This window comes from Lampetra planeri, chromosome 16, assembly GCF_965212315.1.
Source record: "Lampetra planeri chromosome 16, kcLamPlan1.2.h2, whole genome shotgun sequence".
Classification (NCBI taxonomy): Eukaryota; Metazoa; Chordata; class Hyperoartia; order Petromyzontiformes; family Petromyzontidae; genus Lampetra; species Lampetra planeri.
Window position 1 is genome coordinate 8,111,174 of NC_136122.1, and position 24,623 is coordinate 8,135,796.

At 46.6% G+C, this 24,623-nt stretch overlaps 1 protein-coding gene across 1 annotated transcript in view; it reads right to left on the minus strand.

The window, feature by feature from the left end:
* Positions 1–5,115: 5,115 nt before the first annotated feature.
* Positions 5,116–24,623, minus strand: part of EXT2 (exostosin glycosyltransferase 2) — a 74,110-nt gene continuing 54,602 nt past the window's right edge. The window contains exons 12-15 of the mRNA XM_078601479.1: positions 15,154–15,297; positions 14,653–14,781; positions 8,136–8,218; positions 5,116–6,128 (exon numbers count right to left, since the gene is read on the minus strand). Of these exons, the coding sequence (XP_078457605.1) occupies positions 5,990–6,128; positions 8,136–8,218; positions 14,653–14,781; positions 15,154–15,297 (495 nt within the window). The 3' untranslated portion in view covers positions 5,116–5,989. The remainder of the gene's footprint in view (positions 6,129–8,135; positions 8,219–14,652; positions 14,782–15,153; positions 15,298–24,623) is intronic.

A 24,623-nucleotide genomic window follows, 5' to 3' on the forward strand; every position in this document is an offset into this window, starting at 1 on the left:
CCACTCGACACAGCCAATAAGTAAGGTTTGTCACGTAAACAGAACGTGCCAATTCATTACTAGTTCAGCACACCGGTTGTGTGTTGGAGAGCCAAGCCACAACATTTACAATCTGTGCAGTACGAGTAATGAAATGGCATGTTCTGTTTACGTGACAAACCTTACTAATTGGCTGTGTCGGGTGGTGGCGGGTTTAACGACACATTTATATATATTACACGATCTAACCCAAGAAACCTGTATTATGGATTATATTGGTCGCGAAAGCCTACGTGTTATAGTATAAGCACGTTTAAAAGTAACTGGCTAAAATACATCAATGAACAGCAACATTTTAGAATGTTTTCAATGGCCCATTTTCATTAGTTTCAAGCCCATCGTGCCCGATAAAAATAATGTAACGGATCTGAGTTCCCGTAGGCTTGATTATGAATGCACAACACGCTTACACCAGATCGTACCGAAACGTTCAGCAAACGATCAAATGACGTGCTACGTTTTATATACAGCACTTGATGCAGCTAATTCGGCTGTGACGGTCCCACCTGATGACGGAGACTTGTGTTGCCTCCGAAACGTCGTGAATTTTATTTTGTTTTATTTTACTTTCATTAATTTTAATGTTTTTACCTACGTGACTTTACCGAAAAAACCTGAGAATAGCAATGTACCGTTTGCGCGATGTGTCTGTTGTGTGTGTGGGGAGCGGTAGTGTAGCGGTTAGCGCGCTGCGCTACGAGCCTGGCGACCCGGGTTCGATTCCCGCTCACGGCTAACACCAGTGACGATTATCTGAACCGGTCCTGGGCCTCCCCTAGGTCGACACAGCCTTAAGTGAGTACCTGGTGCGGTGTGTAAACATCGCCACTGGGGAGACAAAGGCGGTCGGGCGTGGTGCTGGCCACCCACCCCTCGTTCGTGTACCGTTCCGGCATTCATAGGTGCTCGCTAACAGCACTTGCCCCTACAGTCTGTTAAGGCTATACGGGGGGATCTTTCATCTTTGATATAATAAAACAATTTTTGCTGCCAACAAAGCAAGGGGTCCACGCTGGCGCAAGACAAATGAGCATTTGCATCTCAACAGTCCAATTACAATGCGTCTTTTGTCAACGTGTTTTTGCAAACATCAAGAGAAACGTTATTACTTACGTAGTAGACACCTGCAAGGTTAACCGAGTAAACGATGTTGGGCGGGGGGTTGGTGGGGTGCAGGCGACATTCTTAACAGGCGCAGGAACATTTAACACACTTGGCGCGTGTGGCAGTCAGAGTGATCGTCCTGGGGGCATGGTGTCTCTTGATTGAGGAGCGAGGGACGCGCAGCGGTGGCTTTGTGCGAAAGTGGCTGCAGGTGTGTGTGGGATTAGATCAGCTCGGACGCACGAGGGATTGGACTCATGAGCACGCCGTGCTAATTAATTTGTGGGGGGGTGGGGGGGGGAAAGAAAACCAAGGGTGCGACTCAATAAAAGGGCCCACCGCGGAGATTGTGGGGGGGGGGGTGGAGATTCCATTCAGCGTCTCGTCCTGCTCGAGGTGGCCGCTATGCTGGTAGACGCGAGACTGCAGTACCACGGGGGAAAAAAAAACCCTCTACGGCCCAGGAGCCCAGCCGTGTTGGTGGTGGGTCGGCACCGCAACCGCCGCCTCGGAGTCCAGCCTGGGGGGGTGATGACCACTGGCTGGTCGGTGGGCGCGGTCGACCTGGGGTTCTGCAGTCCTGTCACCAGTGGGTGGCCTCCTCAACCATCGTCTTTGGAGCCAGGGCTGGGACAACCCGGGGAACCACCACCCCCCGCTGCTGCCGTGAAGGGGACTTCGTGTCGCATGGCTCACGGGGCCATGCCTAAACATATCCCTGCGGAGGGAGCTGGTAGGAACGTTGGGTTGCTCGGTCAATGGCCAGGGTCAACGGCGGCGTGGTGTATTCCGCAAATATGGCCGACTGTGAGGGCGGGCACAAGCCGGCGTGAGTAGGTTAAACGTTGAGTTTTATAAGGACATCACGGGGTGACCAGCTCTGCCCCACTCCCCACCCTCCCCTCTCCACCCAGCCCCACCCCTCCCAATTTTTTGACGCACGACGGACGGACACAATAATCCCCTGTGGGCTGGTGTAACCAAGAGGTTCCTACCAGTGTAATCGTGATGACTGCGGGGTGGTGTCAACATTTGGGACATGTGCGGGGAGGAGGAATCGAGGTGATCCTCCTGAGGTGTGGTGCTTGCAACTTTTTTGTTTGGTCCCTTCCAGAGCCGGGTGATCTTTCGGGGGTTGGTCGGCCGATTTCTCCCACCAGCGTTCGTGGCGGACATCTGTGAAGCCGTGGTGTCATCGGGTTGTGTTGTAACTGGCTGTGTTTGTGCTATTGCGAGAGCAATGTTTGGGTTTCTATAATTGCTTGTGATGTGTGCACTCCGTAGAAGTAACATGGCCTGTTTTACTATTTAACAATGTAGAACTTGTATAAAGGTTACATTGTAAGTGAACTCCACTAAATCTGGAGTATATCGGCCGTGGTCTTTGATATTCCGCGCACGGTCATTTGGGGTGTCGCGTGAAACGGATGCCCCACCATCTAAAGCCACAGCGATGCTGCGGTTACAGACCGAAACTCTCTAAAAGCGTGTCCCCAGAAGGACGCGCCTTGCAGCGCGCCCACCAGTTTGCAAAAACTTCAAAGGAAGATGCCAGTTAAGACAACAGTCGTCATAGCTGTTGCACGTTGCCTGTTAACCGCACGGTAAAAATCTGCTGAGCGAGCCACCGTTAGGTACTCTTTTCTTTTTTTTCTCTTGTACCGTTCACAATTTGTAAACTTGAAAGTTGACGAACTAACAACCACCCCCACCCAGTCTCTTTGAAAAAGTCCAGGTAGCATTACTGACTTTAAGCACAACGCACGTTCATTCATCATTGCCCCCCCCCTCGTTTCTTTTAGGGGGGGGGGCAATTTTACTCCCAGCAAACGGTGAGCCTGGTGGGCAGGAAGTCCAACCGATTGGTCTTCGGTTGCGGTTTTGGGTTGCATCCCATGTTTACCAGGTAAGGTCTTGCCGAGCTATGCAACTCTTCTTTATCAGACGCGACTTGGTCACAAATGATCGCGCAACGAAGTGGCCTATCCCGTGGGATATTTGTTTTTGCAGCCAAAAGTGGAGGGGGGAGGACCTGGAGAGATCCACGCGACTCAAGGGAGAAGATGCACGATCTGGGCATACAGGCGCTGGGTGTGATCGAATCTACGACCTCGTGTATACCAGGCGAGGTAGTTAATATATCGCCACCGTGGTGGTTTAGTTGAACCATTTACCAAACCTTTAAACCGGTTCAAAATTAAATTTCGATTTAAAGCTTTCGTAACTGCAGGGATTCATCTTCTTGATTCTTTCGGTAAAGTCACGTAGAAAGGAAATAATAAAATAATATAAATAAAACAAAAAAAATACAATTCTCCCGACGTTTCGGCCGCAACGCAAGACAGATGACGGCTGCTTGCGTTGTGGCCGAAACGTCATGAGAATTGTATTTTATGTTTAATTTTTATTATTTTATTATTTCTTCCCTTCTACGTGACTTTACCGAAAGAACCAAGAAGACGGTTCAAAATTGTATATTTGCAATACAAAGGACCTACTGTGTAGCCCCCCATGGCAGGCTACACTTAAAACACGGTCTCCCCTCCTGCAAGAAACGGTGAGCGGCTCCCAACCGAAATATCGAGGTGCAAACGTAGATGCAGACATGCGGTCCGATACTTGGTTGCGTTTAATTGCTTATCCCCTATGCATTGAACGACACAGTACGGACATAACGCAATCACGATGAGCAGTGGGGCAGAAACACATAAACATCGTGTCGGTATTAAAAAAACCTGATGCAAATCGACAGACGGATTCAGAAAGACTCGGACATGAAGGCGATGGAGGACTCTTACCCTTTCCCTGAAGTGGCTTGGGTAAGACATGTCGCCAGAAGGGATTACGGTTGGCCACCATGAATATCGGTCAAAGGATGGAATGCATCTGTGGGCATGTCCATCAAAGATGATGGGAGCGATGAAAGCTGTTCACGTGCTGGGTGGATTGTTGCGCTGAGACCCGCAGGCGTGGCAGTGGCTTGGGGCGGCTTTCATCCAGGACCGATCGCAGTGACGTTGATCTGAAGGATTTCTGGGCCCCTCCACAAGCTCGATTCAACCTTTAAGTGCATACCCGGTGCGATGTGTAAACACACGGGCGTCGGGGGGAGACGAAAGCGGTCTGGTGAGGTGCTGGATATACACCCCCTCGTGTTCCGTGCCAATCTAGACGTGTGCTCGCTGAAGGCACTTGCGGCAACAGACAATTAGATGCTCGATGTGCTACCTTTGTCTTTGTAGGTGAGTGTGAGTCCGTGGTAGTGAGCGTGCGCTGTGCCGGTCTTCAAAGGTGCTCGGAAACAGCACTTGCCCCCAAAGTCTGTTTCGGCTACATGAGGAGGGAGGGGGGTATCTGTCTTGTGTGACTGAGTGTAAGAGTGTGTGGATATGAGGATTATCTGTGCGAGAGTGCACGAGTGGTGTAGCATTTAACTCTTCATATGCACGGGTCTAGAGGATGCCCACCGAAGGACTGTCCGTATATGAATGATGCAGATAAACACTGCCACGTGCACACTCGTCCCCCACCCCCCCCCTTAGCAGATGGGCGGCCCAAGTGCTGCGAGCGACGTTGCTATTTAGAGGCAGAACTGCACACGAGGGGTGGTGTGGCCGCACCCATCACACTCGGCGGCTATCTTTGCCTTCGACAGTGGCGATCTGCACATCGTACCGGGCATTCATCGAAGGTGCAGTCAGAGTATTGAAATTCATGTAATCGGCGAAATTTGGAAGTACAATTGAATTAACAAAGGTATTTTTTCCCAGATTAAATTATCAATATTCTTCACATTTTATAGCAAAAGGGAGTTTTGCGGAGTATTAACTGTTGTTTCCACAACACAATCCTTAAATTAGGGATAGCAGCAAATTTGATCATTCTGCACAGTTTACTGCTTTGTTTCAGCGTGTTTGTATTTTCGCAAATTCTAAGTATATGTATAATAGACACAAACCATAAAACAAATCCTTCAGCATTGTATAGCGTTTAATGATCGCTGTAGCCTGCAGGTAACGTTATATCTCACCTTTGTAAAACCGACTGTGAAAAAATCATAGATTTTCTTCAAATAGCAAAGTTGCTGCAAAGCACAATATATCCATTTATTGAACCGGTTAAAATGGCAACTGCAAAACATTTTTGGGGATATTTTTTATTTATTCCGGAGCACCAAAAAAACATTTCAGTTTTTGGTTATGAACAATAACGCTCAAACCTGGTGTTTGGTTCGATTCGACTCTGCCTGTGGAGGTTAACATCAATGGACACGTTTCCATATAGCGTTAATAAAAAATCTGACACGTAACTTCACCTTCACATTAACAAATTTTGATGCCACCATTTTATTATTATTTAAACCCCGTACCATTTAAACGTGTTTGTAAAATAGCCCAAACGAATGTGCACGAGAAAGCTAAATGAGTGTAGGGACACATTTGCATGTGTTTCACATATATTACACCCGCGTGTCCATTACTTGTGTGGCTGCTGCGATTTGTATTAATTTATTTAAAAAGTAAGCTCGGACTAAATGAGCCGTGCGCTCTACTCTCAATTGTGCTTTTGGCCGCAGTAATAACATGAACAGGCGCTTACATTACTTGTAACGTCCATCCTCGATACAATTAGTATGCATATGTTCTGCAACTTCATTTTACTTAAAGTGGACAAGATTCATTTTATTTTAATTTAAGGAACGTTGTAATGGGTATGAAATGTGAAACTACAACATTTATAAAGGGGGAGGGGGGAATGACTGAGTTTGTGAAAAATATACGTAAACCGACGGAGAGTAAAAATCCAGTGGAACTTTACAAAGCCACGTGCGCGTGCAATGGTCACATTATAGGCTTCCGATGTTGGGGAAGCTTTTGAGTTTTTCAGGGAAGTCGTCTTTGTAGAGGACTGGATCTGCTCGGTGTTCGACGGTCTTGAGGGGCATAGTCTCGAACACCGACGCAAACTTGTTGATGCACTCCGACCTACGGCGGGGGGGGGGGGGGGTGCGGAGTCCACGTGAGACAACGCCACGGTTGTGCCATGAACCCCGGCGCGTGCGCACGGAGGGCTTCACCCACTCCATGTTGGGTAAAAACGGACAAGGGTATCGACACGTACATGGAAATGCATTTTAAGTCTGTCGCCCATTTTGGCCTTCCAGGCCCATATTACCGGGCAGTTTGTATGGTAAGTAAACTCCGTAATATTGGTCTGGAACTCCAACAGGAACAGTTTATTTTATGTATGTGCAAACATCCAGAACATAAATTGATTTAAAGCTTTCGTGACTGCAGGGATTCATATTCTTGATTCTTTCTGTAAAGTCACGTATTATTTTATAATTTCCCTTCTACGTGACTTTACTGAAAGAACCAAGAATATGTATCCAGAACATAGTTCTGTTTATTTATGCATATTTTTTACCCAGAATGCACTAGAACACAATGGATTAATCTACTCCATCTTGCATCATTCGCAGGAGCAGCCCTGCTGGGCTAATCACGAGTCGTTTACCGGGATGCTCTGTTTATTTTATTCAACAGTGTCATAAAGGGTGGCTTTCATTAAGTTCCATAAAACTCGCTTACAAGGGGGTTGTTTTTTTTTAATGAGTACCTTCTTATGCGGAATTTATGTTTACGGGAGGGTTCTGTCTTTCGGGTTATTTGTAACACAGAATCAGTGTCACGAATAACCTGAAAGACAATTCAGCGTTAAAAGGAAAAGTAAATGTTGAAGATGTGGCAAAGCTTTATTATAAGAACCCACTGCAAAGCGTGAGTTTTAAATGTAATTGTTTTTCAATATAACCATTGCACACCACTTTCTTAAAGAAACTGCTGTGAGCTTGGATTTTCTTTTATTAATATGTTTTCATTTCTCTTATTTGGCACTTAACATACTTTAGCCTTAGAAATGAACTTTTTTTTTTTAAAGCTCTCTGGCACCAAGTGCTATAGATTACAGTCGGCTGATATTTTGTGCAAAAATTCTATTGTTTTAACTTAACAAGAGTGTGGCTATATTTATTTATTTCTCGAAACGGAAAATAAAATACGGCCTATTAAAAAAAGCCCCCAGAAAGTTTGGGTGGCGTCCAAAAATTACGAATTTTTTTTGACAAACTAAACTATGTTTTCTAAAGTTATTTTTACATAATTGCCCATAAGCATGCACAGCATCCCAAAGGGATGTGAAAACAGATTGATGTGAGTATGACCACATCCAGTTTCCTTTTAAAAATAAATTGAGATGCTAAGGATTCCTCGTGCCCCCATAAATCAAAAGCTCACTCTTAAATGATAGTTTGAGGCTCTCTGCGCCCAGCCAACAGTCGCAACATGAAAGCGGCCCAAACCCCCCCCAGCCCCCTTCACCCGACTCGTGATTAAACGCTAGCGCAAATATCGGTTTGACCCCGTCGCTACTCCGGAGCCCACATGTTGCAAAGGGCGCGAGCACCACCCCGCCCACACCCCTTCCCCCGGTGAAGGATTGCCGGTAAGTGCCCCATACGTCACGGCGCACAGGCCCTGTCGGCTCGCGAAGCTGCCTCGCTCCGTCAGCGATCAGCCGCTCGCCCCACTGGCTCGTGGGGTGAGAGTGGTGGCACGTGCGTGTACACGTGTGCGTGCGTCTATGTTGTGCGTGGGGAGCGGTGGTGTGGTGGTTGGCGCGCTGCGCTACGAACCCGGCAACCCGAGTTCAGTTCCCGCTCGCGGCTTCCAACGACAGTGACGATTATCTGAACCGTGATCTGAACTGGTCCTGGGCCTCCCATAGGTTGACTCGGCCACAAATGAGTGCTGGTGCAGTGTGTAAACATCCCCAACTGGGGAGACAAAGGCGGCTGAGCGTGGTGCTGGTCACCCACTCCCCCGTGTGTGCCGTGTTGGCCTTCATAGGAGTTCACTAACAGCACTTGCCCTAACAGTCCGTTAAGGTTATATGGGGGATTTGTGTGCGTGAGGGCGAGCGTTGGGCCTCACCGCTCCACCATATGGGTCTGGTCCAGGGACAGCCCATCAATCGCCGTGCACTCTGGGCACTTGAACTTCTTCCGCGGGGTCACCTGCGGAGAGAGCGGAGCGGAACGGCGAGCGCGTGTGAGGCTACGGACAGAACAGCAGCAGCACAAGAATTACAACTTTGTTGACAATGACGGAGCAGGGTATCCTGAGGCTCGTGGCGCTATGTTTACAACTGCACGCATCGCGCAATCGTCCAGATAAGCATGCATCGTGCAATGTTGTTTTGTATGCACTCAAATATGCAGATGTGTTGAGAACTTCGTGTCACGAGTAATTCACGGCATAGGAAGGTCTTCAGAATTAAGACCACACAAGTGCTCTTCTAAATTCAATTATCAAGGCCTCGCTGTCTTGCAAACAAGGGCGTTTTTCGTCAATTGAGGCATTCAAATAGAGGAACGATTATGGCAGATCGTTGCAAATAAATGAAAGATGAATGTTTAATTGCTTTGAGTCTTAAGCTCACGATATGGGAATTAAATAATGTGTAAGTATCAATGGTTTTTCCGCTCACATATGACGTATGCAATGACATTCGTGGCAATGTTTCAAAAATTCTTAAAACAGAATCGTACAATACCATTTTGGAGTCCTCTGGCATTCATACGCAACCACGTCTCCGGACACCGCACAACACACAACACAGTGGGGCATGTTTACCATGCGGTACTACGGCCCTGAATTGTCACAATTCATCGAATCCAACTGGGTGGACAGGGGAGTAACATTCTGCCATTCATCACACTCAACACTGCACCGCTTTGACATCCGCACAAGGAGCGCCGATCAAAACGGCGCGGAGAGAATGCTCTTGCCCCCTCCGACAAAAACCATCTTCCCCGCGGACAGAGGGACAACCACCGAGGAGGTTTTCAGCGCGCCGCAACTCTAAAACGCACCGGACAACGACACGTACAGAGGGATCACACATCCCCCCCCGAGCCCAAGACGGGCCCGCGCCTGATTAACACATCAACAAGGGGCGGTGCGCGTGCCCTCTTGGTTCGTCGCTCCAGAACTGCCAATATCGCACAGCCACTTCTTTAGCGGCGTTCCCACTGCAGCTTGCGCCCGGAGCAGGCGGGACAAGAGTCCAGAAGAGCAAAAGCCCTGACTCAAGGGTGAGCGTGTGAACGAACACACACACACATGCAAGGCCACCCCAGCAAGTACCCCAGCACCATGTTTTTACAATAAGCTTCCTTTTTTTTTAACACCACACATCCTGCAAAAAATCCTATACGCATTTTCCACTTTTTTCCTTTCTCCCTCCCCCAAGAGGTTCCTTTTTTCCCCTCCTGTAAAATATAATTCCTCTAGACCTGAAAGGCCACAAACCAGATAAACTCTCTAGCAGAATAAGCATATGGAAAACGCATCAGGCCTATTTTCAACCAAAGTGACTATAAATAAAACTTATTTTCATTGAAACACTTAAGAATGTTGGATCAAACACCCTAATGAGGCACTAAAAGTGTGCTTAGTATCAAGAAAGCTTCAGGACAATTGAATACCGTATCATGCTGCTGTTGCGATTTTAACATTGCATTCAAAAGTCACCCCTTGTCCACCGAATTCTTTAGCACTCTTGAACCGGCACAGCTGACGAGAGAGACATCTCTAAGTGGCCTGAGACTAACCCTTTGAACGATCCACAATCAACCATGTGCGCCGCATCGTTGGGAAAGTGTCCACACGAGATCTCGTCGAACAAACTAGTTGCTTGAACAGTATTCCGCAAGCATTCCCGATGCTTTTCTGCCAACCGCACCTGCTGCTTTTATTCAACCGACAAGGGCACGGAAGTTAATTTTTTCCTGGAATGCACGGATTTTTCGCCATCGAACGCACGGCAAAGAAAGCGGCGTTAGGCTTTCTTGCACGTGCCTGTACACGGTCCAACAAATGTAGAAACTAAAAAAAAAAATGTAAATATTGCCCTTTCCCTTGTGTTTTGTAAAAAATACAATCAAACGGCCGCAAACAACATTGGACTGTGATCTCGGAACCAAGTAAAATAACGGACGTGAAATTCTCCCACCTTCTGACAACCTAAATAAACCGCGAAATGCTGCCGAGCCAGCATGCGCTACGGAAAAGAAAAAAAAAAGGAGAAGAAGCAGGCTATCCTGAAGCACAGCCAAACAGTACGCAGACGAGACCCAGAACAGGCCAGAAAAGAATTCCAATCATTTGCACGAGGGCCTTCAAAGGCATCATAGCTACTGCAGACTAAATCCCCCACAACAGACGCGGCAATAAATAATTTGGCTTTAAAAGTCTCACTGGCTGGCCTTGTCCATTGGCCAGCAACGCAAAACCACCAAGCAGGTCCCAATCTCAGACAGACAAAAGCCACTCAAGGCAATAATCATTTTTAACAAGCAAGGCACACACAGTTACTCGAAGCATGTTACATGGTCTGTGCTATGTTTACACTACTTACTTGCTATTCGTGGATTGCAAGGTCACACGTTATTCAAGCAATGAATACAATAGCAGGGGGTTACGAATCATTCCATTGAATATTCAGATAACGTGGAATTATTAAGTTAAGTCACATGTTGATGATCTAGGAATTTAATAATGCAATTACTGAAATGACAACTGAATGCTGTTGAAATTGAATATGTAGACAAATAAACATTGCTCTGCCAGGCTATAAAAATATCCTTTGTTGCAGCAATCAAACTTCGCTGGGAAATACATCATAATACAAGGAATTAATTACTATATCAACCTCTTCACGTGCATTAACTTGTTAACAAGCCGCTGTCTGAAGTAAATTAAATCAGATTAAAACAATTATTGGACCGATTTAACCCCCCCCCCTCCATCTTCAAGGGATAATCAAATAAGGTTGTCGAATATTCTTTGAGTCTTTCGGTAAAGTCACATAGATTGGTTCAAAGAAAATTTTAAAAATAACAAAAAAACTACGATGTTTCGATCGCAACACCGCTCGTGTCGATCGAAACGCGTTGTAGTTTTTAGATTTTTTTGTTATTTTGTTATTTTCTTTGAACCTATCTTCGTGACTTTACCGAAAGACCAAAATATGAATTCCTGCAGTCAAGAAAGCTTTAAGTCAAGATTTAAGGTTGTCGAAGTTTTTAGTAAACGAGAAGAGAAATTGCTCATGAAGTTCAACAAATACAATATTTGATGACATCAACAAAGGAATCCTCTTGCATAGTTTTTTTGGAGGTTGTGCTCCTGTATGTACGTATGTAGAACTTCTTTCGCACAGTACGTCGACAACCATGCTAATCGGAGCTGCTGTTTACTGAAGTTCCTGAAACAGCTCCAAGCACGTGGAGCAAAACGTCAGACATCACGCCGAACAACGTGTGGTCGCAACCCAGAAACACATCCACTTAGAAAACCAACATTTACAATTTCGAAGAAATGTATCGAATTTGTTGTTCGCACTATTACACCGCCTGTACAATCGCAAACAATTACAGAAAACGCAAAATCTACAACTACTCTGATGAAACGATTTGCAAAAATGTGCCAGCATAATTTCCCCCCCCCTCCTTTCTCTCATTTCACGTTTTTTGTCTTCTTTTTCTTCTTCCCTTTTAACATTTTTTGGGGCACTGTAAAGTTCTTATCCATGAGCAGTCTCACTGTACTCTGGATTTTCCCACTGCGTGTGCACATTCTGCTTCCAGGCCAACGCTCCCGCGGGCGCCCAGCGCAGCAGGCTTAAAAAAAAAGAAAGTCTTAAACATTCCCACTCCAGTGCTTTTATTAAACTTTATTGGACAAGAGCTACTTTCATGTGGTCTGCGACTGCACGATTTCTCCCCCCTACCCAACTATCCCTTTTTATTCATCCGAAACAATTTTTTCTCTCCCGAGAAAAGCTGTTGATATTGATATTTTAGTCTGTACACACTTCATGAGAGAGAATGCTGCCATGGTGAACTTTCATTACAGAGGTCGCCGGTTCAATCCCCCCAGCGCGGCAGTTGAAACAAAGGGGGGGCAGGTTTCTAAAATCTCTCCACCTCTATACGTGTTCACCGCAGTCGCTCGACCGGCAGGTCGCGTGCGGTGGGATGAAGTGTGGGTTACCCCCCCCCCGCCTCTTCCGGGATGTTTGGCCAGCGTGAAAGAGTAGGCCAAATACCTTTAGAGGGGGGACTTTATACATCCTCGAGTGGAGGTCCCTTCAGCGGGCAAAGGCAGAGAAGCGAGCAATTGCAGGGGCTACGCCTTTTCATTTATTTCACACTCGCACGCCGCTGTTTTATTCACAAAGGTGTGTACTTGTCGCAGTAAAAACGAACTGGACGCTTGTTTTGCGGTGAATTGGGAGTGCGGACAATGATGGGTCCACCTTCCCATCCGCTGACGCGCCTGCGGTCCTCTGGAAATTGTGGGAGAAATGCCCCTCGGCAGGGTGCAGAACGCCTCTCTACCTGCAGTTCTGACAGCGCTGTGTAGGAATCTCACTGCTAACTGAGTGCGTATTCACCTTACAGGTTTTTCTAGCTTGCTAATACAGAATCGCTATCAATAAGAGCCTGCTTGGGATGTTTGCAGAATTTCTGTGCGAGTTCAATGCAAGATAGCGAGAAGCGATGATGTGTCCGGAAGAAACTGAACGTGGACGTAGAGAGAGGAGAGAACGCTTTGACCCCGACACACAGGGGTCAGACACCCGCATGTACATCTCTGCGATGTGTCATCGGAGTGTGCCGCGTGTTGTTTGGCGTGACGTCCGACGTTTCGCACCACGAGCTGGGAGCTTCTTTGGTTCATCACAAGGAACAACACGGGGTACAACCCGAAAACACATTGAAGTGCTTGCACAGCAACAACCGAAATGACCTATGCAGAAGGTCAGAAAGCTATTTTTTGCGGAGCCCCTTACAGACACCGACTCATTGCTAAGAAGTTGGGTATCACACACAAAAACACACAGACTGCCTTTATAGACAGTAACACACAAAGCATGGCTCATTGCTAAAAACTTCCGATTCAGAACACACACCCCTCACATATGCCAAACAACCTGGCCTTCGAGTCGCTATAATTAGTCGCACCATCAGAAAACCAATCGAGTGCACTGGCAAGAAAGCTATATAGTAAATGTAGCTTTGCTTCAAATAAAGGAGGGTTAAATACAACTAATAACGTCCGTGCAGCAATTCACCGAGACAAAATAAAGTGTACGCTACATGGAATGGAATATCTTTACAGAAAATATATCAATGGATTTTTAAGAAACACGTTGCTGCATTACTCATACGCAACTCTCGTTTCTGGAAATATATATATATACATGAAATGCTGGGTGCGGCCAGAGCAAAATATCGCATGTCAGGCACCACCGCACAGTTGATGCCTTTTCAATATGGGAATAATGGAAATGACACAAGGTGCTTGGACTGCAGAAGTCTGTATCAATTTGCCTCGAGGCAGTTTAGACAACCTCCTACTGCACTTCAAGCTTTATTTTTCGATTGCAGTTTTGGCATTTATAATCAGGACACTTTTCCAGTCCTTTCTCAATTCACTACGTATGCATTTAGAAATTATTTCGCACCGTACGGAGCCAACCGCGCTAATCAGAGGTGCGGGTGACGGACTCCCCACGCCAAGTTGGTCGCGGGGAGTTGGGGTGACCATACTTCACCACAGTTTAACACGTAGGCTTTTCGCGACCAATGCCATCAATAATACGGGTTTTTTTGTGTTAGATCGCGGTACTCGTAACGAATTGGCACGTTCTGTTTACGTGAGAAACCTTACTAAATTGGCTGTGTCAGGTGTTGGCGGGTTTAACGACACATTTATATATTTACACGATCTAACTCAAAAAGCCTGTATTATGGATAGTTCAGCACGTTGGTCAGTGCGGGTTGGGGGAGTGGGTGCTCAGGACCGGTTCTGGTATTGCTCGTCAATTGAACTTCGGTCGGTGTGTTGAAAGCGTAGTGCGATAACCACTGCGCCACCACCCCACCTCGTTTGACACTATACATATTTCGTTTTTCGTTACATGTTTCCAGAGCTGCGTGATGTTACTTTAAAATCTGCGCAACAATGCGTTACGAACTATTGGACTACATTTCGATTTAAAGCTTTCGTGACTACCAGGGATTCATCTTCTTGGTTCTTTCGGTAAAGTCACGTAGAAAGGAAATGATAAAATAATAAAAATAAAACATAATAAAATACAATTCTCATGACGTTTCGGCCACAACGCAAGACAGAGGACTACAATTAAAACGCTCGGTTGGAGCAAATAAGGAACCAAGAAATAATACAAAATCTATACAATGACCTGGGGAAGAATAATCGTAAAGGCAATTCCAGTGAACCGTGAAGCCAAGCGGTCAAGGGCACGTTGGGGATTTCCACATCGGGCTGGTTTATGGGACACGAGGCTGGGACTTAAAGTGCGCGCGCAGGTGCTCAGCATTGTTAACAATGAACCCCCCACCACATGTGGCCTGACCTTGATGGGAGGTTTCCCAGTGACGTTCGACACCAGGAAGTTCATGGCAATGTCCTCACAGTTCATGTGGTTATCGACCCAGCCTTTGATATCGCCAGGCATTTTGTAGGTGTATAGGTAGTTGAAATACTGCAACAACAAAACACACACACACACGAGGTTCATTGTTCACAGTGAATAGATTCGATTCTCAAACATCCAAATCAGGACGTACCTGAAAATGAGACTTAAGAACGAGCGAGGGATTTCAAGGAGGATTATTCAATCCTGTTATTAAATCATCTATGACCCACGAGCGTGACCAAATCACTCGGAATGCTGCTCCAATCTTGTGAAATCCTGGAAGCTAAGCGGGATTTGAGCCTGGGTGTTCCTTGTAATTAACGACCACCATGCATGACGGGCGTTAAAGAGGTGCGCAGAATTTCGTGGTGGGGGTGGGTGAGGGAGGGGGGGGACAACACAGAGCAGTGCGGCAAACAAAGAAATCCTCCTCACTACCTTGTGGTAGAAGGCAGCTCCGGTGAGCACCATGGACACCTCGTTCGTCCACTCGGACTCGTACTTCCACTTGGCGGCCTCGTGGTCCCAGAGGTGCAGGCGGCCAGGGTAGCCCACGAGGCGGTCTGGGAACTCCCTCCACACCTGGTGGAATGCGCGCAACGGACGGCAAGGATGGCTCAGTCAATGACTCCCGCAGCGTACAAGGGGACAACGAACTGGTTTGTGCGTTGTGTTGTTTTTACTTTTCATAAGAGCTCGGCAACAAACCACAAACTGTAACTAGGGGGTGGGAGGCCCGGAAACTCCACGGACAAAAGCACAAATTCAGTTCTCCTGGGTTTCGGGGAGGGAAGAAAACTTGACTCCGTACTCCGCTCACGTACGTATGTCCGTACGTACGTGCACTGAACTTCTTTCAAACCGCGCGTAGCCAACCGTGCTAATCGGAGGTGCGGGGGAAGGACAACTAAACACAACGAGGACTACAAGCAGGAGTGGACATTTTAACATGCCGGGGGGGGGGGGGGGGGGAGATAAGGGAAGAGGAACAAAAGGGGATAGAAGGAGCAGCGGTGGTGGGTCAACTTAGTGGATGCAATGAAATACGCAACGATCATGATTTTACTGGAACAGCTCTGCGATCTGTTTTCGGGTCTTCTTCTGGTAGCTGACGAGGGCTCCCCCAGCGCGCTTATTTCCCAGGGGTCAAACGAGATCGGGCGCATTTAGGTTGCTTTGGTCAAAGGTCAACGAGTGCAAGTCAATTCGAAATCAACACCGAGAATCTGATGTTCACTCCCAAGCGTAATAACCCAATAATACGCACCGTCTGTTACATAGTCGATGTAAAAATAATAGATCCCCCCAATTCCTTCACGACCACCCCTCCCTCCCTCATCCTTCTCCCCGCTCCCTCGATCTTCTTCCTTAAGATCTTCTTCCCTTCTCTTCCCCTCCCCACACAAAAGAACAACGCACCCTGCTCACGGTCCGCATTTGGGTGGGGCGGTGAGCTCAATCCCCTTCTTCATCTAAACCCAGGAGAATAGAGTTCAGGACTTACGTCCAAGGAGTTTATTTGTAGGCCCCTCCCTGAGTCGTGGTCTGTGCTCTGTACCGGTCTTTTATTGAAATATAACAAAAACAATTTTTTTAAGATCCCCTGACGTCATTTTCCATCGTGTACCCAATGTCAAGAGTTAAAATTTACCGAATAAAAAAACATTACCTGAAAATAACTTAATACGGGCTATATATATGTATATCTGTTTAATACGTAGGCTTTCGCGACCAATATTCACCACCCGACACAGCCAGTAAGGTTTCTCACATAAACAAAAACGGGCCAATTAGTTACAACTTTACAATTATAAATGTTGTGGATTTACTCTCCAACACACCGGTGGGCTGATTTAATAACCAATTGGTGCATTTTCTTTACGTCACAAACCTTACTGGCTGTGTCGGGCGGTGGATTACGACACATTTATAATTTTGCGATCTAACCCAAAAAACTTGATTATGAATATACATCTAACAATCATTGCCCCCCTACTGGCAAATGCCCCAGGGTCAATCTTGCAAATGGGACTCTCTATCCTGGTCTCTAGAGTTCTCGCCCAGTTAAACAAAATACACCTTAAACTTGTGAACGGGTATCCATCATTATAAACTGAATTTTTGCCATCACCGGCTTTGCAATATTGGTAATTGGAAGCGTGTAATGTTCAACACACGTAAAACAATTTATTTTGATTGGGAACAAGTGCACTGTACAGGAAATAATAATAATAATAATAATGATGACGATCAACTCTGTCGAAAACAGCGGCCTCTGGGTCAGGCACAGGTGCTGGGTATTAACTGTGGGCTGCTCCACTTAGTAAAGGGATGTTCCATGCATCTTGTCCACACTAGGAGTCCACACGTGGGTTCTTTTCCAATAAAGTTGACTTTATTTATATAAGATGATCACAATTTTTTTATTTATTTCAATACAAAACAAAATATCTTCTTGGTTCTTTCGGTAGAGTCACGTAGAAGGGAAGTAATAAAATAATAAAAATAAAACATAATAAAACAATTCTCACGACGTTTCGGCTACAACGCAAGCAGCATATCAAGAGGAATTTAGCATATTCATGGGAAATGAATATGCTAAAATGAATGAATATGCTAAATTCCTCTTGATATGCACATTCTTTTGTTAAGGCTCTCTTCTTCTTCCACCTCCAACTCAGCTTATATATAAGCTCCTAGCTTGGCAGTGTCTCATTCTTCACCTGAAGACGGCTGCTTGCGTTGTAGCCGAAACGTCGTGAGAATTGTTTTATTATGTTTTATTTTTATTATTTTATTACTTCCCTTCTACGTGACTTTACCGAAAGAACCAAGAAGATGAATCCCTGCAGTCACGAAAGCTTTAAATCGAAAAAAAACCAAAAAAAATAGTTTACCGACATTTTTCTATCCACTGTGGGATGAAGGGCTTCGCCAATTTGGGTGGTTTATGGAGGTTGTCTGACCATATTTCACAATGCTGGTCACTGCGGATCTGGAAATAATGGGGTGGGGGGGGGGCGGGGTGGGGGTTGCGTAGGGCTGGTGATTATATCACTCAGCAGTGATGTTTGCTACGGCTGGGAATCAAACTCAGGTTAGCGGGATTCATAGCGTAGGGATTCATAGCGTATTGTGCTAACCATTGCACCACTGCTCCAATCTATTATTAATGAGGTGCTTCAATTCAGAATGCAGCTCCCCAAGTGCACAATATCGCATGTAACGATTGATATCAACATAGCATGAAAAACTAGCATCACAAAAAGACAATTACCGAAAACCTAATATAATGACAGTGATCATCAGCTTGATATGCAAACCTACAAAGATTAGTTTTCAATCTTTTGCGCGTAATGCAACTGTCAGTCATTTTCTAAAGATGTTCACAAATCAAACCTTTTCACATGACACTAACATTCTTAATCTCGCATGGCAATCACTTACATGCAAAACTGTAAAACATTTCTGAAGTCTAAAGAAGTTGGCACTTTATTTTGATCCAATAGCCTATTTGTCCATTTCAAGTAGAAGTTGTGACATAAAGAGCAGGTCCCTTGCCTGTAAGATCGGCAGTTGGCCAGCATTAATTCCAGCAATCTGACCGAGTTTGTCTTGAAAAAAAATGCTGCTGAAATGATGCCCTCCCAGAAAGCCATGCGGCCGATGGGTTTTGTGAGATATACTTTTTAAAAAAATTGGTATGTGGAGAGACGGACACATGCAATGAGACATTGTCTGCATGTGTGTTATTTGTAAATGGTGCAACAGACTTTGTTCTGTGATATTCACACCTTGCAGACATCAACCTACAACTCGGTTCTCAGCGAGTGACGTTGCACTGTATACGTTGTGTACAACCGTGTAACGGTTTCAGATTCTTAGGCTGCCGCATTCCTGTCTATTTTGTAACGTCCGTAAGCGAGGCAGCCGCAAGGCCTGTGCAGTATCCCGGCGAATTTCTGGCTGCGGATATTAATGTGCGCTGCGAGTATCAGCGTTAATAAAACCACACGGCAGCCTCAAGTAGGATTAACACCAACTCCCTTCAGCCAAAATACAAATGTTCAGTGTCGTTACTATTATCTACAAGGTTTTAATTTATAAAGGAACGTATAAAGTACAGTTGCAAACTCACATATCTGACTTGCTGGGGGACTGAGGTACAGGCGGATATTTCAACAGCTCAAATATGTGAACATTTATATGAAATTACAAAAAGGTTAATGGACAAAAAAATAACCCACAAACCGCGTTAAATATGGGAAAAGGCCTGACCGTTCTTGAACGTAAGCGAATGTACGTGAGATTAAGAGGACATTACTTCGTGTGTGAAAAAGTCTACTTGTAAACATCTGTAGAAAATGATAATTGCACCGTGCACAAATACTCAGATTTCTACTGGAGGAATCCATTTACCTATAAAGCTCTCGTTTCACAGACGACAACCAGTAGGGTGTGGGTGATTAATTGGTCAGGGCAGCTTTGTGAAAGTCAAACACGCGACGTTGTACTGTATATCTTTATCAGAATGTTGGGCATCCATCCGCACATTTGTTCCACGTTGGAGAGAAAGAATCTTTCTTATACCGCTCAAGTAGAACATGTGCTGTGGCCTCACCATGAAACTCAAGACGGAACTTTGCAGCGACAGGAATTTCGTATACATGCATATCCCAAAGCCTGTGGCCTACACTTATGTGGTTTGTTAACACAAGCAAATACTAATAACGTTTACTGTATGCTCCAATTCACTCTTCATTTTAAAGGACGTGTGTGTACACAGTATCCGATTCATTTCGCGATGCGTCTAATTAGACCGAGTGCCATTAAACGTCAAAATATTTGGTGCCATTCTGTGCTGTTTTTTTTCCGGGGACTCACAATGAGGGTTTATGTGTTCTACAACACTGCGGTAAGAAGCGCATACAAAAATAAGCCAGGCATAACCTAATAAACAAGAGTTGATTAAACCAACTCCTATGGAATCGTTACTTGGTGAGAACTCAAAAGAAACCTTATTATGCTCACACTGATGTTTGAAGTTGGTATTTTTGGGGCAAAAGCTGGGCTGTGATGTGGCCAAGAAGGATCATTTTTGAGCGGCGTGTCAGAATATTGGCAAATGATATAAAAATAATGTCCTGGACCCTTGCACGAGGCGCGGCAGTCCAAACCGCAGGCGTCCGATGAGCTCTTCCAAAATTATTCACTTTTTTTTTGTTCATACGCCTCGCAACTCTTAGCTGAGTTGGCATTCCTCCCCTCTCGACGCTATAAAACTATTCTTTAAATTGTACGATTGTAAAGAAAATACATTGACCAATTTTGCTTCAAAACCTACTGGATGTGTCCCGATGTTAAACCACAGTAAACTTTTGCAGCTAAGAGAAAACCAAATATGTATTGGAAAATAACGAATGGGAGGCAACAAAGGAGGACACGTGGGTTATTGGCTCTGGGTGAAGGGTTGAATTGAGCGGCACTGTTTTTGGGAAAGTGTGTCACCGTCCACAATAGAGATACTGGCAGGGTGCTTTTGGTTAGCACTTGTGATCCAGAAGTCTGCAGTTGGATCTCCCGGTTCAACTGTTGACGTTTCTTAAATCCTCCGCCCCCTTACCCAGCAGTATAATTGAGTACACCACAGGAAGTAGATTGGCCGGTTACATGCAATGGAATAATGCTTGGGTACTACTCCCACTGCTTCCACAAGGTTTGGTCAGTGTGGAAGAGAAAGCTGTAAAATACCCTCTCGAGAGGGGCTCATCCCGCAGGTCAAGACCCATCTGCCAACAATGGTGTGATCAAACAATTGCAGGGTTGACCCTTTACCGTCCACAAGATTTAATGTTAGAGCAACATGTCCATTCATTAAGAATAACTCAAATGCGCTATAAGCCAGTGCCAAAAGTAGTTCAATTTGACCCTCATCATAACATATGCAGGCCGGTGGAGATGGCCAAATATATTATCGGCGACATGTCAGCTGGGAGAGAACAGAATACAACCGCGAGACGCGCAGGGAGAGACACAGGAAAATCTGGGCACGGGTCACCAGGAATAAAACTTGGGGCGTCTAGATCTGCGTCCAGATCTGCGGGCGGTACGAACGCGGGCATTTGTTTCACGCCCCTGCAGATAGGGTGCGTGAGGGTGCGTGTGGGTGGGTGGGTGCGTGTGGGTGCATGTGTGTGTGCGTGTGGGTGGGGGGGCAGCAGGGATGGAGTGGTGAAGCGCGCTGTTCTAAGAACCCCGCAAACGAGTTCGATTCCTTCTCATGGTTAATATCATCGACGAAGCGTTGAACTGGCCCTGGGCCACTCCTATGTTGGCTCAGTCTTAAATAAATCTGGTTTGGGGTGTAAAAATCAGTAGTGGGGAGACAAAGGCGTGGTGCTGGCTACACTCCACCCCTTCCGTGTGCCGTGGCCAACTTTCATGGATGCTCGCTAACGGCCTGTAAAAGGCTATAACGGGGACCTTTGTCTTTGTGCGTGCACGGGTGCACACCAGTTTGCATCGCAATGGAACGCATGAGCAATATTGTGGGCTGTCGACGTCGACGCCAGACCAGAGAGGAGCTGCACAGCTGCCAGCCACGCTGGACCAAAGTCACCACAATTCATCATAATGACAAATTCATTCTTTACGCACTCATCCAGATATAAACTTGGCCTCCAAGCGCACAGCTGCAAACCACTCACCAGCTCCATGCCACTGCCGTCAAAAACCGGCCTGAAGCCTCAATGTGACGATGACACCTGCAAAGCTTAACGGCACCGACATTAATTGAAACCAGCGGTTTCACAACGGCAACGTCCGCGTGGCATCACGGTTTGTGGCTGTGCACCACTGAGCACTTCTTCTTTCGTAGAGCTGATGTCGATGCAGATCATCAACTATAATTTCACACCAATTTGGGTCAAGCCAGATAACCGCATCAGGAGCAGCGATGTGTATCACTGTGATGTCTCCTCCGTATTTGTGGATCGGGGCATTGCATCGTGACACGTTGTACGGCCTGTTCTGGATGGACGCAGTCGCACGCTGAAGTGTTTTAACGTTCTTTTTGTGAACCAGGCATCCGCATCTGCCACAGTCTGTACGGACGTGGTTTAGGGTGGACCATTAGTGGAAGATGGCAGCCTTCACGCGGCCCACTCTGTTAAGTGAGAAATCATGATGAATGCCGTCAACGCGACGACCGAACATCGGTCACAGATCTCCTGGTCTCCAGAACAACAACGCAATGAGCACCGCGGTCACAGAACAGCGGTGGACGAACCAAAGGCCCCGCCGCAAGGCTAAGCTTCACTTTCACACGGCACCCACAGTCACATGAGACCTACCGCTTTTGAAACGGGCCACAAACAATCTTCATCTGTCACCACAAGCAAGTAGCTCGACTGCTCTAATCGAGTACCAGAGGTCAATATATATTCGACCTGGCAAAAGCACCGTTTCTAATTCTAGCGTGCTCAATCACCTATCGTCTTTCAAGTCGTCTAAGCACACAAACAATGCCTACAGCCCTGGCGTGGTCAATGTTTGGCATCAACTGATGTGTGGTACGACAAATTTTGCTAGTTTAGGTGGAACCAATGGATATGTTGACCCATGTATGGGCATTCACTTCGTCCCTAGAACAACTGGCGAAAAACAACCTTCGTGGAGTATCCCGGACTGCCTACGACTGGATGCTCCGGCGGCTTAATCCATTTCTCCCGTCCATTGTTTTGATGGGAAAGCAGCCGGCGTCCTTTTGCCGAACTGAAGCTCGCGAGCGATGAGCACGGTGGTTCACAACTATCAATAGCAGAGAAGAGCGATGCGGAGTAGCAAAATAAACAGCCTAGAGTAGTGGAAATGGCACGCAAGTGTCTAATCTTGAGTCTTTGCTCCCTGCAACCTGCATCACATTCCTTGACAGCGCTTTTGCTTCCCGCTCGTTGCTACCGTGAACAATGTTACTCGCTGAGCTTCAACGCCGGCCTGTGATTAAGCTATGCTCCAACAAATTCATAATATCACTTGCGTTTTTATACCCGTTGTTATGTGAATATACAATACATTTTTATTTAAAGCTTTCGTGACTGCAGGGATTCATATTCTTGGTTCTTTCGGTAAAGTCACGTAGAAGGGAAATAATAAAAATATATTAATGTGAAATCCACAGCTGTGGATTTCACACCTGATGATGATTGCTTGTGTTGCAGTCGAAACGTCGTGAGAATTTTTATTGTTTTATATTTATATTATTTTATTATTTCCCTTCTACGTGACTTTACCGAAAGAACCAAGAATATACAATACATGTACCGAGTGAGGCAGTAGGACAGAGAGAACCTGACTGATGCCTCTTTTAGTTGTTCTTTGGGATTACCGCGAGTTTCCCAGCCTCACAGAGCCAGACCAAGGCACATTTTGGGATTCGTAGGTTTCAGTGTTAGTGCCCTTGGCCAACAACGACAGCTTTATACACGCAGCAATGCCGCGTTAAATCACTACGTTTTAATAGACTGTGAGGGCAATGAAGAAATGCGATTGCGCCAAATGTTGGCTATTATACGCTGCCTTTTAAGGCATTGTTATTGACGAATATATCGAGTTCTTTTTTTTTGCTATTGGTGCTTGTGTACCACGGCCAACGCGGCATCCGAAAATAATTCGTTTGTCACAATGTGAATTTGCAACGTTAAACTATAACCACACGGTTTGCGAGACAAACCCGGCGTCCATCTAAATGTCGCTTCGTTCAACTGTAGGCGGGTCTGTGACAGTGAAGCTGGCTCGAAAGAAATCAAGTTGAGATAAATGAAAGGGTTTCGGCGTGTTTTTCTTCCCTGCGAGGGGGGCGATGGGACACAAGAACCCGCCCCCCGTGCGCTCTTTGCAGCACTGCGGACGACGATAGTCGGAGGCTGCACGTGGTCAATGTGCTGTTGACCCACGGGCAGGATATTTTTCGCTTGACACTCATCACGCCGGGCGCTAGCAGCTGTCACAGTGGCGTCACAAGCAAACACCTGAACAAACAAACTTTTCTATATTAAACGTGGGGTTCTGTAATCGAGACAGTCCAATCCCCAGGATCCACCTCCCCTAGTATCGCTAGTATGCCACCGCAGAGCTTTTGGCCGGCGATATCAATCTTTTTATTCCTATCGCCAGAAACCTCCACGAGAGACTCGCGCAACGCGATGGCAACACCGGGGGGCTCGCAAAGAGACACCATTCCGCGCGCCACCCCCCACCGCTCCCCGCCCACCTCCTTGCCCTGGAGGGATTCGGTTAACCAGGATGCATCGGGGCCAAACCAATCTGAAACGCGTCCGAGGCGAGCTGACAAAGACTTAAAAGAGGAAGACGCCGCCAGGACGATGGCGAGCAGCGTGCGGCGGCGGCCTGCTTAACGAGAAGCACTTCGGGGGCCAACGCGCAGCCCCCTCCCCCCCACCCCATCCTTCGGTAATTGAGCACGACACAAGCGCAATGCGCCCCATTAACCGGACACCCGCTGCCCCATCTCCCCCCCCCCCCTGCTTCCCCCCCCCACCACGACCACCACCGCCACACACCCCCAGTTTCCGCCAGCCTCCATCACGCTGCCGCCCCCCCCCACCCCTCTCTCGGCGGCCAACATGGCTTCCTCCTGGCAGGCGCCGTTTCTCTGGCGGGCGGTGGCGTTGGCGCCGTCCAGCCTCCATTGGAAACACGTGAGGGGAAGAATGCTCAACCCCAACCCTCGCGACGACGTCTCCCCTCTCAGCGGCATTCACAGCCGTCCCTCTATGACAGCTCCGCACGCAGCATCCATCTCTGTCTCCAAACATGTTATGATTTCAATTAGGCTGGAAAAACTTTTCTTTTTTTGGAGGGGGTTTTTTTTTTTCGGAAGGCAGTAC